This window comes from Nesoenas mayeri, assembly GCF_963082525.1.
Source record: "Nesoenas mayeri genome assembly, chromosome: 4".
Lineage (NCBI taxonomy): Eukaryota > Metazoa > Chordata > Aves > Columbiformes > Columbidae > Nesoenas > Nesoenas mayeri.
In genome coordinates this window covers 14,448,852-14,466,670 of record NC_137540.1, presented here as the reverse complement: position 1 = coordinate 14,466,670, position 17,819 = coordinate 14,448,852, and the positions used below count along the sequence as shown (strand labels likewise).

Sequence of the window (17,819 nt, the reverse complement as noted above, 5' to 3'; positions counted from 1 at the left end):
CCCCTCTGTCTGAAGCAGCCCTGGCAGTTACCGCGCACCTCGGTAACTCAGTTCACTAAACTGACAGAAACCCATTCACTCTTCCGGCAGCTGATCTTCGTAACCCAGAGACTTGATTAAATGAGCACTAGAATTGGCAAAAGGGAGACAGGGATTGTGCAGACAGGATGTGACAGGCTTCGGACACCCTTATTTTGTGGTATTGAGAGTCAGAGTTTGGCTTAGCTCCTTGTGAAATGTCACTTTTCTTCTTTCTTTTTTTTTTTTAATAAATCACAGCTACCTCATCCCTATGCTTCTGTTGTCTGTCAAGCCACATCAGGATTTAGTCCTTTCTCTTCCATGCCTTGCCCACCGCTGTCGCTTCTTACTTAGCACTCTTCATGCTTTTAGCTGCCAGATCTTCCTGCCTAACCACATCTTGCACTTTCTGTCTTCCCATTATTGGAAAAGGGGATAAAAAACCCAAGATCTCATAGAAAGTCTTTTAACTGCAAATGGAAAAGGTTTGAAAAATTAAAGGCACTAGTTACAAAAGCAAACAGAACCAAACTAGAGCTTGCAAACTTAAAATAGACATTGAAATTTAAAGTACAAAAATCAAACTGGGATTTCTGTCTGAAGTGAGGGGAAAATATTCTAGAGAAGTATACCAGTAATAATTAGTTGATAACCTCTGCCTCAAAAAGATGCATATGTAAGCATGGAGTGTGTAAGAAGGATAAAAGAGACCAAAGGAAAAAAACCCAAGCCTGTGAAGTTAGAAAACATAAAATAACACCAAAAGATAAAATCACTTAAACCTGGCAAAAGGAATAGAAATAGAAATTGAAAAGTAAAAATAGAAGGTTTTTTGGCCATTCATCTACTTAAAAAAACCCAAACCAACAACAACAGAAAAGACAGAAGCAGCAGTAGATATTTCAGGTATGATAGTGGGAGATTAAATCGCCCCAAAGAATTGATTATTTAAGCTGTCAATTTAGAACATTAGTCCAAGATGTAAAGTGTGATTTTAGGTTAAACCTAAGTCAGAAGAACTGTCACTAAAAGCTTAGTCCTTCATGGTTTCTCCAATGTCAACATCAAAAACTGGAAGCACTTTTCAGTATAAAAGAAACACAGTATCACAGAGGAAAAAAAAAAAAACAACCAATAAATATTACTGGAACAACAGAGATATAAAGGAATTAAATGGTATATTCATTCTCAAGAAAGCAGTTAAGTAACTCAAAACATGAAAAAGACAAATACAACACCTGGATATGTTAGGAAATGCATTCCATTTGAATGCAGGTGAGTAATAATAGGAGCTGACAGGATCCTGTCCAGAGCACTCCTTACAATTCTATTCACCTGTGCTCAAGAAAAATGAAATCAAATGAGATCAGATACATAGAAGTGATACTGCAGTGACCACGGGAAATGGAGAACCCCTTTATGTTGGTTGAAGGTGAGGTGAGTAAAGGTCAGGTCTGAAGGCAGCTAGAGTAGAAATCACAAGGTTCTGTAGTCTCAAAGAATTTCTATAAAGCTTTCCAATAATGCCATCTAGGGCAAAATAGCTAAGATGACACAATGTAAATTTATGAAAAGAACTGTATGAGTTGACTGCCAGTGGCACCAGAATATAGTACTGGATGGTTTATTAGGTGCTTTCCAGAGCCCAGTGTTCACGTCAGAGTAGCAAAACAGGCCTTATTTTCTACTTGATTTGCTTTGGTGTCACTTTCAGTTGTCTCTGCTTTCTGTCCTATTGGGTGAAAAACCTGATTAGTTTACAGCTTCTATCTTCTGTCTGTAGAAAGGGAATAAAAGAAATTAGCTTCTTATTTAACATTGAAAGTGACTTGATTCCCAGGTCATTCTTATTCCTTACGGGCATGAACTGAAAATACCAAACCTGCTCTGGAACAGCAAATGGAAAATCAAGCCAAATTTTGCTTAAGCTGCACAAAGACTCCATTAAAAAAGTACCTCCACATCCTCTTAATACTAGCATTATAAAAAGTGTAAGATGTAGTATGAGACACTAAATAAATGACTGAAAAAACCCAGAAAAAAATGATGGACTGAGGTACTAGGTTTTCTTTCAGCCTAGCTACCATTGAGCTTTTTTTTTCCGAAGGAAATGAGGCTTGTACATTTGTACCATGAATAGCTTTGATCTCATGACTAAATTTCAGCCAAAGCTGGAAGAGCAGGCACAAGCCATGTTACATGCTACAAGTTTTCTTAATGGGCTGTTGGATAGAGAAGCCCCTTCTGTTCTCCTTCCCCGTCCCACCCCGGGTGAAGCTGCACCCTGAGCTCACCCCCTGTCCTATGGGTGCTCCAGGCAGCACAGGGCAGTTCAGAATCAGACACAGCAAACCCGGACTTGTCCAAAAAGCTGTCAGAGGGCAGCAGAGGGAATGGTGGTGTAAGAGCACTATGAGGCATCCCCTGTATGGAGAAAGGCGTGAGGGGAAGAATTCTGGGACTGGCATAGCAACACTATGTGCATATAATGTAAATTCAGAGATAGCTGGACAGTTCACTACTTCCTCTGTTCACAAGGTTTTTTATTATTTCTCTCTCATCACACTTAGGTGAGCCTTATTGAGAAAACTGAAATAAACCAGCGTGTCCCTCACAGCTGCTGCTGCACTTGCAGGGCTCAGGGAATTACATCAATTTCAGAGCACACTGAGCAGGCTAGAAGCTGCAATCATGATACCCATCCTTTTTTCTTGCACCAGGACATGTGAAAAGCCACCAGAGGCAGCATTACAGCAGTGTTCAACTACAACTGCAGTAGAGAAATCCTCAGCCAGCTAGTAGCAGCAGTGCTCATCACTCTTTTAGGCAGAGTAAAGAGATTAGAAAAAGGACATGGATTTGTAGCAAATGTGCGTGTTAGTAAACCTATATTTTAAGTCCTGACTTGGCAACGAAAATGTACTCAACTGCAGAAACAGAGCACTGAATAACCGTAAGGTCCAGTACAGATTTCAAGTTTTCTAGGGAGAAGACTTGCTCAGTACAAACTAGTAATAACATGGTGATAATAATAACATGCATAGAGACACAGATTCTCCTTTTCTTTAGTATGCATGAGAATCTACTCAAGACAACAGAATCTGAAAGTTTAGAAGAATTCTGACAGTTTATAATTATTTCTATCTTCTACCTTGTTAATACCATAAAATATGACTGGAATTGTTCCCAGGTACTAGGTCAACTGCTTAAAATTGGTGTAAAATTAAGGCCAATGGGAGAAAGAACATTCTTCTTAACTAACCATCAGAAAGGAAATACAGAATCCCCCCAAAATGTAAACAATATTCCTCTTTACTGTACTAGGCAACAACCAACAACTGTTATTTTACATCAAAGCAAAATTCATTCCTGCTCCTTCTTACAGCAAAACCAAGAAAAGGTTAGGCTTTGTTATACATACAAAAATGTTATCATCCCTCAGACTGAATTAAATTGCTTTTTCTATTTCAAGTAATAATAATAGTTCTCTCCCTAACCTATGTGTTTCTGGATGTACAGCACAGTAAAGTTTTAGCCTATTGAATCTCTAACACAATAATAAATCAAAGACAGGAAAGTTGAAAGTTAAACAACATTTAAAAGCAACTCAGTAAGTCCATGCCAGGGCCCCAGGACTTGCAAATTAGTAATCAAAAGCAGAGTGTTCAGGCTCCTCTAATATAACAAGAAATTATAAACAGAATTACTATGTTCTTTGTTGAAGAACAGTGTAGTACCATATATTAAAGATCATCATTCACTAATACAAGAGAACACACAAATTGCTCTTGTGCTAATGTGGAACACTGTTTAAACAAAAGTTGTTGGTGTTCTCTTTGTTTCACTAGAGACATTACAAATTCTGTTGTAAAGACAGTCATATAATCCACAGAGACATTCAAACCAGCTGCACACATTTTGTGAAGACATATGCACCTTACCACTTCAGGCAATATTTTGGAACCACATCTCCCAGGGTGGAATATACAAACACACTTTGAAAGGAGAAGCCCCATCAGTATTTACATGTTATATACTCAAAAGTGTGTTATTTATTTTGACATCTAATGTACATATCTAAAAACTTTACAGCAGCAGTAAATATTTATTCCATTCAATTTGTAAAAATATAATCACATACCATAAATGGAACAGTTTTCCAGAAGACACAGCCAAAGCAGTCCTGCAAGGCTGCCTTCATTTTGCCAGAAAATGCTGTATCACTATCAAACAACTGCAACTTGATGTACAACTGAGGAAAGCTGTATTTATCAGTATGGGCTTTCCAAAATTGGAGGTGGGGCAGAGGAGGATGTGTGTTTGCGCTTTTTCCTTCTTTGCTTTTTTTGCCAAACACAACAGCATTCAAAGAATAGAGGCTATGAAGTAACAGAATGAAAGACATCACTGGCACAATAGGAATTATGTAAAATTCTAAACACAGAATATCTTAAAGCAGAACATGACCACAAGATCTACCCAGTGTGATAATCCCAGTGAAAGAGTTTATACATGCAAGTGTCCCTTTGTTAGTTTCACATCCACACTTTGAGAATTGTTTCTTCCCCTTTAGCAGTGTGAAAAACTTACAGAAAGTGAGACTGACTTAGTTCTGCGGACATTAAGTCTGTAAAAAAAAATAGCACAAATGTATGAAGTTGAATCTCATTTCACTTACAGCTTATCAGTTTAACTTAAATGAAATACAAGGGTAAATGGTGTTTGCAATTGTTGCAGTTGATCTAAGAAAAAAAAACACCTTTTTTTTTTTCACTTGATGGTTTGCAGAGTTAAGTCAAATTTTCCCAGACTGAAATATCACTGAAATTCAGATGTAGAGAGACATTTCACTAGCAGAGAGAAAAAAGTTGTACGGAGGGTACTGCAAATACATTTTCCAATCGTTGTTGTATTCCATGAAGTTGGTGAAAAAAACCCTTCAAGTGACTTAATTCTTAAGTACAACCAAGGTGAATTTTTTCCTTTTTGCTGAAGTAGATGTATATACTTACCTAGGCAAGCAGACATTTGCATGAAATGTTTCAAACCTGATAGGAAATAATGTAAAACTGACTTTTTTTTTTTTTTTTAGCTTTTTCAATAATACAGTTGTATACAAAAGCTTTACTGTAAGTATATAGAATAGCACTTGACCTGCTCTTATTGGCTTGCATTTCTACCGGCCAATAAGATCACTATTTTCAGTCATGAAAGTCCCCAGTACATATGTTGAAAGATGAACAAATTCTCACTCAGTCTCATTTTTGGAGAGATGGTGAGCAACTGCAATAGAAGAAACAAGCTTTCTTCAGGCACCTCCAGGTTACTAGACCTTGAATAAATATATTTATATTTAGAAAAATACAGATCCTTCTCTTCAAGGAATAAAGTATGCTTACTTTTTTTTTACATCCAATAAGAGTGAATAATCAAGCTTTTGAGTTCTATCACAAGATTACAAAGTGATTCTTAGTCCACAAAGAAATTATAAGACATCTGTATATGTTCTCCACAGAGAGGGAAGAGAGGAAGAAATTCTTTCCTGTGTTCTTTGTTCTGCCTTTCCATCTTCTCACTAGAAAAGATTCCTCACATCCAGCCAGTATTAGTTAAGAACAATGTATGTTGATCTCAAACATCTAGTTTGCACATGGCTGATTAAATTATTCCTGGTTTGGTTTTTTTTAAACAAAGTTTATAAAAGTATTTGGGACTGCTGGCATCCCTAAAATGTTTATTTCAGAACTGCCTATCAATTTGCCATGAGGCATAGGTATATTACTTTTGTTTGCACCATTTCTAGAGGTAGATCTTCTTTGCATTAAGCCAATGGATACTGATTGATAAGCGAATCCCACTTCCATACCACGATGGAAAATGAACTTTTTTTGGCTGAATTAAAATGAAAACCATGCTGTTCACATGGGAGAAGATGAAGGACACTTTTTTTTTCCCCCCCACAAAATCCCAATATTTAGTTTCCTCTGTTCATGGTAATGACTTGGTGGAAGTACTTATAAATGTTCACACACTCCTTTCCAAAAAAGGCAAAGTATGGAACACATTCTGCTGAAGAAAGCCAGATCAATTACTTGTTTTATATGTTAGCAGGCTGCTTTTACCCAAACCAATGCTGCTATGCTTCAAGAGGAGATTAAAACAACATAAACGACATCCCAAGCTTCACAGTAAGAACACAGCAAAGCTTACGGAAGCTCTGTATTTCTAACTTGCATGCCCAACATCTCTACTTTGGAGAGCCTTTTCAACAAGTACACCATATATGGTAATTCTTCATGAAAATCTCAAATTCTCACAGTATTTTGGTCCTTTCAAGGACATTTTTCTGACTGGACTCTTAGTTCCACAGTCTGCAAATGACAAAAAACACCATTTACTTTATCAGAAGATGAGTGCAAGTTGCTTATTTTTATGCAAAGGGTTCGTAAAGGGTTATGTAAAGCCAGATACACTTGGCTTTCTAGTAATGACGGTCTGTTTTACCAGAACTTCAGAACTCCAACAGCAATATCTGTGCTTTTACTATTAAAATTAAACGAGCAAAGATTACTATTTAAACATGTATTTATTCAGGGGAAACAAGCAAATAACCCTCCCACATAACACCAACAGAATTATCAGATTAGAAACCCATAAAAAACCCCATTTGTCAGTAAATGGGGTTGGGATCTGGACCTTGGAGCTTGCAACGACAGCCTGCATCTTTTGTATACTTGTTCAAAACTGGATTATTATAGCCCATCTTTACTATCATCCAAGATTAATCCCCGTCCCCATGCAGTTTTCACACTTTTTTGACAATTGTACCTACTGATTAGGTGAGAGAATTAGTGCAAACCATTCAGGTATTTGGTGATGAGAGCAGGAAGAACAGAAGATCATTTCAAAGAGCATAACAATAGTACACTTTGCTAGTAAAAAGAGCTTTCTTGTATTTTCAGTGTCATTGGAATGACTTCTCCTTTTGTACTGTAGTAAAGCTGATGATCATTGGCATTTCTAAGAACTATCCCCCACTGCGAAGCAGATAGACAGGTTCCAATTTGAAGAGGGAAAAGAAAAATCATTATAATGGCATTTCCTATCACAATCCTTATTTGCCTGGATCTAAATTGAGTACTTGGTGAAGCTTTTTATCTTTGAAGATAGACTCAAAAATGAGACTAGAGAGTTTTACACAGCAGACCAAGCTTTGCATATTGTTATTCATGAAGCCAGGCAAGAAAAAAGTTTTGCCCACAACACAAAATACACTTAAAAGACATGAGATAAAAGCAACTGTATTTCATCTCAAGCAAAATAAAAGTGACAGCAAGAATTTAAAAATCAACAAGGGCTTTTTTGTTTTCAAAACTGAAGATGGATGCTGAACTGCTAAATATAAAAAAAAGATAAACTAACTGATAAACAACACAAGGATAGAGTGGCATCTTTTTACAGAGTTACAAAGCAGCAGGTTTTATTTAGCTTTGCTGTTGTATTTACTTTCATATGGTCAGCGTCTGCATTCTACTTGGCTAATAAAGTACAGCAACAAGACTTATTACTTCCATATGCAATCTTAAATAAGAATAAAGTGTAGTACACAAATAATAAACAGATGTTTTAAGTGTTCAAAGCTATAAGGGATACACATTTCAGAATAAATTGAAGAAGCCACCTAAGGGAAGTTATTTCTGCTAAAAATGTTAATGCCATAATGACATTGTAACTGGTTATTCAGAGTGAAAAAAATCAAGAGAGTTAGTCTCCTTTATGATTCAACCCTGTCAGCCATTTAAGTGGCTACCATACTTATCACTAACACGTTAATGAATGTGCCAATGAAAATACAAAGCAATCAGTAACTCGGTTATTATTTAACATATTACAAACCCAAGACTTGGGAAAAATCATCTAGAGAGCTCAAATTTTAACTGGGACAGGAGAGCTGGAACACTCTATGGGTTTAAGTGTCAGGATTTTGGTGGCAGGTGCTGCAGGAGTGACCTGTGTGGCAGGACGGCATGAGCTGCCTTGTGCTGCTTGTAGCCAGTTCTGAAGGTGGTGGAAACAAGTCGCTGCGTACCATCACCTGGCCAGGGCAGCTGTGGCACCTCTGCCCAAATGTATTCCAAAAAGAGCAGCAAGTGACTGGGAGAAGGGTTGTAGCCCACAGAGGGGACGCATGGCCTGTGGAGGAGTCATGCTGCAGCGCGGGGAAACAAGTAATCAATGAGGGGCAGAAGGAAAACATCACACACAATCCCACCCATTACCTCATCAAAAGAGTTGGGACATAGTATTAACATGCAGTGAAATTAGTGTAGATGAGACCAGGAAGGAGGAGAGGAGAGGTGTTTGATTGCAGTTGAGCCTGGAGAAGGCAGAGAAAAAGGCATTTTCTTAATCGGGGTCTTGTTTAGTTTTCATCTTCTCAGTTCCTGAAACAGTCATCTGAATTTTTATGTTAATCAGCAAAAAACTAAATTCAGTAACAACTCCCTGAGTCAAGATTGTTTGCTTGCAACATGTGTTGCAAACTGGTCACCAGGAGGACCACAGTATGCATTTTAAATCATGTGTTCTAAAATGAAGATGTAATTAGTATTTGCTTCACAAAAGACTACTACAAAAATGGTCTGCACCACTGCAGGCTATTAAAATACTAAAACTCAAAACAAGAACATGTTCATATCTATGCATATGCAGGTCAATGAAGATGAACAAAGTTACAACCAAACCAGCCAGCAGGCATCATGGCTATACTGATCAGGTATTTCCCACCTGTGATGGCTCAAGAAGCTGCTAACTTTTGTGCAAATGCTTCAGTTTTAGACTGACCACATAAATATTCTTTACCGACTATTTCCACAATTCACAACACGATTCTTAAAACTTAGTTTTAGCAACAACATAAAAGCAAACTTGTATTGTATTTTTCTTGAACTTTCTGTCCAACTTCAGATCCTGTGATGATCCAAACTACAGTTGCTTCTAAATCAGGTTTTGGGTGTGTACCATAACTATCCCATCCTCTGATGTGCAATACAGAGGCAGTAAACCAAACAGCTTTTTGACTGGATTTTTTTTTAACTGTATGTTCTTTATGCAGACAGCACTGAAACCTGAACATCTAATTTATGGAAAGCATCCCTGTTTCTAGATACCGCATAAAAATTGCAGAGTGCTCAGTGTTCACTATAGATATATAATTTGAAAGTATTTTTACATGAAAATTATACATTTTATGGTGTTGGCACAGAATGCAGCCCCTTTTCCCAGTTAAAAGCTGAATAACTACAGTATGCTTGAAAGTATTTGTTTCCAACATCCAAAAACAAGGCAATACCGGTTGATGATAGCCTAGGACATATTAAACTGCTTGACTCTTTAGATTTATTTAAATGTTCTTCTATTTAAAACAAAACAAAACCCCCACAGTTTTTGTCCTCACTAGGTCTGGGAATCATCAAGTACTGCACATGAAGTACCATCAACATTTAGAAGGTTAGCTTTATCTCCTGGATCTGGTATTCACCTACACTCTTCTGAGTTCACACCTGCTTTTACAACCATCCATTTGTATGCAAATTTGTGTCCCAGAATGAACTTACAGGTTATAAATACCCACTCTTACACTAACTAGATTAAATACCATTAAGCAGATCAAGCTGAAACTCACTCCCTCCTTCCCCTCATTCTGCATCCCCCCATTCTTGACTAATCAGTTCTTTCTGGTGAAATTTGAAAGCCCTCCAGTTTTCTCTCTGGAGTATTCTTCAGCATCCCTACCAAAAACATGTGCCAGAAGAATCAGCTAGGCAAAGCACGATTTGCCTTTTTACACACACAACACTGGAATTTAAAAAGCATTCACGCTGACTTTGTGGGATTTGTGCTACCACAGTATTTAGATTTTCATGATCTTCTAACCAACATCACATCTTTGCTCTCTCCCTATGAAGGACCAATTTCGGGGGTAATTAAACAACCTTCCCCCCTCTGCAGACGTAGGCTAGCTGTCTGCATTTACTGTCTCTGGGGCTGGGGTCTTGTGAGTGCTGAGGCCTTTCAGTGGCCTCTGGATGCTGGAAGTGGATGTATTTCTGCTCCTTCACTACTGGCCAAAGAAGTTCATTCCTCTCTGTGATTCACACTCAGGTGTTTGTCAGACCTTCTGTGACCCAAGTTTAACACACTATACCAGCAAAAACTAGACAGGCAGTTTTTCTGCTGGGTTAGTTTTCTGCTGGGTTATTTAGCTGATGAGGTTATTCAGCTGATGCAAGTGTCTGACAAGAGCCAAACCAACACAAACAAAGGAGAGCTGCTATACTGGCTCACTGCCTCCTCAAACCCACTATGCATTTGGAGGCCTTCTGAACACAACTGCTGAAGAAGCAGCTGTTCTACTTGCTAAACAGAATATCCAAACAAGTCTGTGCAGAAAGTCTGTAATATATAAATATATCTTACTCAATATTTTTTCCTAATTTTTATCTTGCAAAATCCATTTAAAGTGTACACCTTAAACCTTTTATCTAAGAGTGGTGGTGTGGAAAAGAATGAAAACCAAAGTATTTGGCAGGCTATAGCTCTTCCCCCAGTCCCACTTACCTACTGAGCAAATTCTGCATTAAATTAAAGGTGGTGGGGGTATTTGTTGTTCCAAGTTCAAGATGCTCACTCCCCGCACACTTAAAGGATAGTCAACTCCTTACTATATGAATACCTTCTAGTTTACATCACATGCTCTTAAAACCAGTAATGTACCAAAAATGAACAGGTAACAAAACATCAGATGCAATGACTTTTATTTTAAGAAATCCCTCAAGAACTGACAAAATAGTTGTAGTTACTTAAGTCTCTTCAAGTCAGCTGCCACAGAAAAAAATTAAAAAATCTTCATTTTAAAGGAAGAGTGCAGAAGTTAACTATTAATTGGATTACTTACCAATCAAGATTTGACCCGTTTTCATTGCTGAACTACCTGGCACCAAACCATGTACTACAAGCTTCTCTTCACCGATGCCTCTCATGACTTTATCCTTCTTGCCTTGTTTTTCTGCTCTTCTGCTGCTCCATGAAGACTGATGGACAATCCCTACTAAGGCCTCCAGCAGCTTGTGCTGTTCATCTTCTCCAGCACTGTATAGTTTTCTGGGATTTACATAAACATATACGTCTTTGTACTTTTGCTGAACAATTACACCCATTTTCTGAGTGGACTGGTGTTTCAATATGGAAGTAGGACCAGCAGAGTGCACATTACAGCTTCCACCGCCTTTCTTAGCAGAATGCTTTGGTAAAAGATTCTTCTTTTTTAATAATTTGGTCAATTTCTTCAGTTCATACTTTCTGTCTTTCCGTGACCCCTCTTGAATAACTTCAGCTTCATTTTCACGGAACCTGACATGATTCACTGCTGGCATTTCTGGACAGCTGTTCTGAAGCAGAGCTTCTTCTTCACTTTCACTCAGTTCTAAGTAAAATAATTCCCCATTTTTCTGCACATCATCCAACCATTCAGGCTCAAGGTCACTGGGAAAGAAAGAAAGAACGAACAATCAGTGACAGCTCTGATAAGGAAGACTGCTACGCAAGCAGCATCTGATTATTCGAGTGGGGAGGGAATAGGGAGAGTGCAAGGAGAAAATGATCAAACCAACCAAAACCCAGCTCTGTTGCCTCCTGAATATTGAAAGCTCAACCAGTTTAAGTTTGCTATGACGGTAAGAGCTCTTATCAGACAAACGACAGATATGGCCAGGCAAGGCATCCCTCCCAGATGTTAGAATAGTTTCTTCAAATGCCTTACAGGAAAATAGCCATCATAAAAGGCAATAGTCCCTTTTCTGAAAACAAACAAAACCCCAACCCCAAAACCCTCCATGAGCAAATTTTAATTAGTAATTACATTCATGGGCACGCTGAGTTTTCTCTTAGAGAAAAAAAACGCCATTCGATTTGCTCTCTCCTATTGTTTTTCCCTTATGCATTTATAAGAAGGATTGTACCGCAAGCCCTTTGAAAGACAAGATTAAGCATTTTAAAATCACCTCAATATAACCAAAAAACAAAGATAGAATCAAGGTAACACTTTTTAAGACAAGTTAAAAATAGCATACTCGGGCTTGCATGCAAAAATACACAACAAAAAAAAAAGAAAAGAGGCAGCACTTCTATAAAAAAAAAGTCTGAGCAGCTGGAGTGGATCAGTTTAAGTCAGTAGCATCAAGCTGCTGCAAGGAAAAGGCAAGGCAGCTCCAGGATGTCTTAACAGGATAGTACCATCTGCACAGCACAAAAGATTTTTTGTCCTAATTTGGCAATGGCAACGTGTCAACCATGTCCAGTTTTGGATAGTACATTTTAAGAAAAATGTAGTAACTGGAACAAGCCCAGAGCACAGAGAAGAATAGTAAGTAGTGTATAAACATGCTTTAAAGGGGAAGAGACTGAAGGAAATCAGCCAAACAAACAAAAAACTGCGAACAAAAAAGGATAGCTGAAAGGGCACAGGCCAAATTGTCCACTCCCACCCCAAGATGAACCACACAGCATTACTACAGAAGGATAAGGATCAATAGCGGTTGAAGTAGGAGTAGTTAGTGGTTTAATTACTAAAATATTTAAGCTAAATGTTAAGAGAGTTTTGAGCACATACACACAAAACCAACAAAAAAGTCAGGAGGCTAAGGAACATCTGAGATGTTCTGTAGTGAAAATTTTCAGGAACAAACACGACTGGTTCATTCTTTGTGTCCCAGTAAAACAACACGGACTCACTAGGTCTCTCTTTCTATGAATCTGAGACTGCATTGATAAAAACCAAACAAGGAAAAACTAGAATGGAGACTTAGATAATAATAACATTAATTGTGTAAAGTTAACATATATTCTTACATTTTATATGAGAACCATCTAATTTTACTAAAGATACAAATTTTGTTTAAAACTAGTATTACTATATTATTTAAATATATAATATGAACTCAAATAACTAATTTGAATACACAGATAAATGATCCAGCTTCAAAGTTCTGCTAAACAGAGAACATTATACACAGACACTGCACCACAGCACCTTTAAGGGCTTAAAGAAATAATCTGGCTGGACAAAGAATTAAAAAACATTGGTATTATTCCCTTCCTGGAATCCCAGTGATTAAAGAAGTGTATGGATGTTGCAGACAGGAAGAAACATCATTCACTTTCTCTGCATTTATTATTTTGCCCAACTTGATGTTTTTAAAAGAACAGCCACAACTTATGATAATTCGGCTATTCCTGATGCAATGTCATGATGATGATGTCATGAGTAAGTCAGTTTGCATCTTCTAAAAATTCTTACTCAATATAAGTAGCAGAATGACAACAACACCTACTGGCTGTTAGGATCAGTCAGTTACCTGATCCAACATCTCTCAAAAGGTGACATGTAAGAACAGTTCATGCACTCATGTTCTCCAACTTCATTGTCTATTTTTATTAGAACCTACTATACAGCCCAAGGGAAACAAAAAAGGTGGAGGGAGTGTTTACATTGGGTCTGCTCAAACAGAGGCATTTCAGGGAGAAGGCTTGTCAATGAAGAGCACATATGGCAAAGTCACTCTGCAAATAAGCTGATGAAGGCAGAAGAGACTGAAAAAGTGTCTCAAGGGCATTAACTGCTCTCCTTGAAGGCATTTTCATGAGTGTACTGTAAAGAAACTATCACTGTCTGAATTCAGATCCCTACAGACGTCTGAAAAAGCAACATGAAATAAGAAATCTGCACCTAAGATTATGAGTTTCTTCCCTAATGCTGCAGTTTCACAACTGATTTAAAACAAGAAAGAAAAAAAAAAACAAAACCAAACCTCATTTCCATTTCTCTTCCCTAGTGCCAAAACAAGCCCTTACACAATAACGTGATCTTCTATACAGGTCCAGAAGGTTCAATCAAGGGATCTAAAATTCTGTAAGACCTGCATTCCTGTAACAGCAGTTTCACTGATTCCACACAGATATTTCTTCTTTGGGATAAATGTGTGAAAAAGTATGCAAATGGAAATTGTCCATGTACAGAAGAAATATACTAGAAACCCGCCTGGATGCCTTCCCATGTAACCTCATCTAGGTGTTCCTGCTCCTGCAGGGGGATTGGACTAGATGATCTTTTGAGGTCCCTTCCAATCCCTGACATTCTGTGATACAAAGGATCCAAGTTCTGATTCTGAAGCAAGAGAAGGCCGTTTTCAGCCAAGGAAACTCAGAAACAATAAACAGGCAACATCTATGAGCCTTGTTTAAACGCAGTTAAAGACGACAACAAATAAAGAGTTAAATGTTTCATTGCAGTCTATGATTAAATTCCACCCATATGACACTTCACAGAAGTGAAGATCATCATCTTTAGTTTTCCCAGCCTCTGCCTATCCAATGATAACTTATAATTTCACACTGAGGCATGAACTCAGTATGAGCAAAGCTGCCACCCTCTTAATAGCTTTGGCTGCCTAGAGGGGCTCTGATCCATCACCATCAGAGAAAGTGACAGCAAATGTTAACCTCTGTTATCACAGATAAAACTATAAAAACAAACACGCTACCTTCACAATGGTATATGCAAGCATTCATTTTACAGCTCAGTCTGAAAATAAGCCTTGCACAAAATCATAGGGGTCTGGCAAAGAAGCACTTGTATCGCCCCTGTTTCTACCCCTTGGTGTATCTTTGTTTGTCCACATTTGCTCTATTAGCAAGTAGTACAGCTTCAGCTGTCAGAGATTATTCTGGAAGTCAGTAACTTTTAATTCAGAAAGCCACTCCCAAGGTTTTTCTTTCCTAAATTCAGTAACACCACATACAGATCATCTATAGAGAAACAAATGCCATTATCTTAAAACAGCAAACAGATCTATTGCACCTACTACTTCAAAAAACTCTTACTCTGTTTCTCCCTCCCTTTTCACACCTTAACCTCCTCTTGTTTCAGAAGGCTGGAGTGTTATAGGTCCAACAGAAGAAACTGATTGGACCAAAAATTAAAGCTTCACAGTGACAGAAAAGATGCATTGCAGTTTATCCACCGTTATTATACATTGCGCTCTATGTTGAAAACTGTAGAATACAGATTTGTCCTTTGAACACATACAAATGATGCAGGTAAATAGGCATTTTAGATGAAAGAATTGGAAGAGAGGAAAAAAAACCCAAGCAAACACACACATACAAAAAGCATGGCTTCAGGCAGAAATGTGTTACAGTTCAGTTCTGGCTTATAAACATGGAAACCAAATGATGTAGGTGTACATCCAGCTGCTTTGCCACTCACCAAGCCAGATGTATGGGACAATTACAAAACAAAGTATACTTAAACACACTTCAAACCTCTCCCATCAACATTTTCTTCTTCACTACATTACCTAATGAACACAACATGCCAAGTAAAACGTTATTAGACCTTGAAAAATACATTTGAACTGTCAAGCGGAGTTGCTTTAATGCAGAAAACTGGCAGAGAGTAAACTTTTATACAAAATTTTAAAAATAACAAATGAAAACCCCAGTGGTTGCATATATGACTTTAAAATATGCATTGGTATTACAGAGCTGTCTTCTCACCTACCATTTCCCAAAGGACAGGCCACTAAAATAAGAAGACAGTATCTCCAACTCTAAAGTATTTATACTCTGTGAGGCCAGTCCCTCTTTCCCACCTTTCCGAGGCATCTGGGACAGAGGCACCAGCCCACAGCCTGCCCGCCAGCTCAGCTCACGCTGCCGCTTTTTGCGGGGCTGCGGCAGCGACCCGCGGCCTCGGGGCGCCCGGCGCACCCCCTGGCAGCGAGCGCAGGAACGCGCAGCCTGCGGAGACGCGCTCAGGAATGAACCACGCGAAACGCCTCCAGCAGCCACAAGCGGGGAGAGGGCGAGGCAGGGAGCGCCCGGTGCTCGGGCACACGGCACCACCGAAGCCTCGGTCTCCCGAGTGTCTAACGGCACTTGGGGTCAGGGCAGCGAGTGAGAAGCCGCTTTCCCGAGGCGCTCACCCCCCGGCCCGGTCCCCGGCGCCTCTCCCCCTCCCCCGCCCGCCCTTACTCGGAGCTCGCGGACAGCGAGGTGGCGCACGAGCCGCTCTCGCTGTCGCCGCTGCCCGCGGGCTCGGCGCCTTCTCCGCACGACAGCTCCGGGCCCTCGGCAGCGCCGCGCTCGCCGGGTCCCCCGGACGCCATGACACCCGCCGCCCCGCGCGCCGGGCGGACACGTGACCCGCGCCGTGCCCTCCCCATTGGCGGCCCCGGCCCGCCGCCATGGAGACGGGGGAAGCCGGGAAGCGCCTCCCGCCCCGGGCCGCCGAGCGCGCGGAGCCTTAACGGTCGGCGCCGGGCTGCGGGGAACGGTAACACGGCGCGCACCGCTCAGCCACCCGGCAGGACCCAAACGGTAGTTCTGGTGCAGCACCTGGCAGGAAGGCCGCTCGCCTTCCTCCTGTGGCTGACAAGAATGAGACACAAACATTCGAAAGCGCCCGACCTCCCAAAAACGAACAGCTGAGTCCCGCTAGTCCCTTGAAAGTCTTTCAGTGCCTCAATATGGAACACATAATGGAGAACAGACTATTTATTTAGTTGTCGATATCAAGGTCTCAGCAACAGTCCCATAAAAGAGACTATTAATGAAGCTCATGCTCCTCAGAGCATTGCTTATAATCAAAAACTGATTTGGAGAAAGAAACCTGAGGTAAATAGTAATTTTCTTCAATTCACACGGTTAACAGTGGAATACTGCTTTACTCTGTCATGCTCCATTATAATAATTTAAAGCTTTGTGAGAACTAAGATAACTTCTCTTTTGGTTAGTCAGGAGAGTGGTTGGGTTAGGGAGGAGGGGCAAGGATGTGAAACAGAACCAAACAATATGGATGGTTTGGCACCTTAAAGCAATCAATGAAGTCTACGAATGCAAAATCATGCACAGTCGAGAGAGACAGATTAAAAAAACCAAACTACTCAGCTTTCAGGACTTAAATTATTTGCATCCATGAAAAACAAGACCCATGGCAACCCTGCAGGCAACTTGCTGTGTAGATGTGTCAGTAAACCTATCGAGATATGCACAGTGAATCAGGGAAGGGATGGAGAATAAATATTGGAATATTTTTAACGGCTTGGATTTAATCTCTGCTCAGTGGGATACTTGCACAGCTTCAGCAGTGAGATTTTATAGTGCTGGAGCACTGTGTAGGAGTCATAGAATTCTGGTATGAAATGCTTGTGCTTGAAACTGTTGGGGAAATGTTTGTTAATAAGTGTGATTTCAAGTGAATTAATAGACAGGAATGTTTTTGACTCATAACCATGTCATTAAGGCTTCAACTAGAGTAGTTAGATACCCGTATTAAATTTTGTGGCCATTCCTAAGTGCCTATAGAAGACCTGATTTTACAGATAAATCAGTGTGGCATGGATTTCAAGAATACAAACCTAGCCAAAGGAGGAGACAAAAATATTCTCTACCTAAAGAAGAAAAAATACATTTGTTCTAGTATGGTTTCATTCAGTTTTGAACATGACATAGTAGATAAGTTGTGGGGTTTTTTTCCTTTCTCTTCATAGGAAGTATGCATGGTAAACAATTATGGTAAACAGATCTCTGTTTCCAGTTGTCAGAATGCAAGATATACATGCCCCAAAATTAATTCTTTCTACCACTTCCACAAAAAAGGGTGGAAAAAACATTTTTAAAGTACCCTACTTCCCAAAAAACTTACTTTGTGAAAACAAAATAGTCTGCATGAACTGCAT

At 39.4% G+C, this 17,819-nt stretch overlaps 1 protein-coding gene across 1 annotated transcript in view; it reads right to left on the bottom strand.

Moving 5' to 3' along the window:
* Positions 1–16,247, bottom strand: part of INTU (inturned planar cell polarity protein) — a gene marked incomplete at both ends in the record, with an annotated part of 47,190 nt that extends 30,943 nt beyond the window's left edge. Inside the window, 2 exons of the mRNA XM_080344431.1 lie at positions 10,979–11,565; positions 16,114–16,247. Coding sequence (XP_080200557.1) covers positions 10,979–11,565; positions 16,114–16,247 — 721 coding nt within the window. The remainder of the gene's footprint in view (positions 1–10,978; positions 11,566–16,113) is intronic.
* Positions 16,248–17,819: the final 1,572 nt, after the last annotated feature.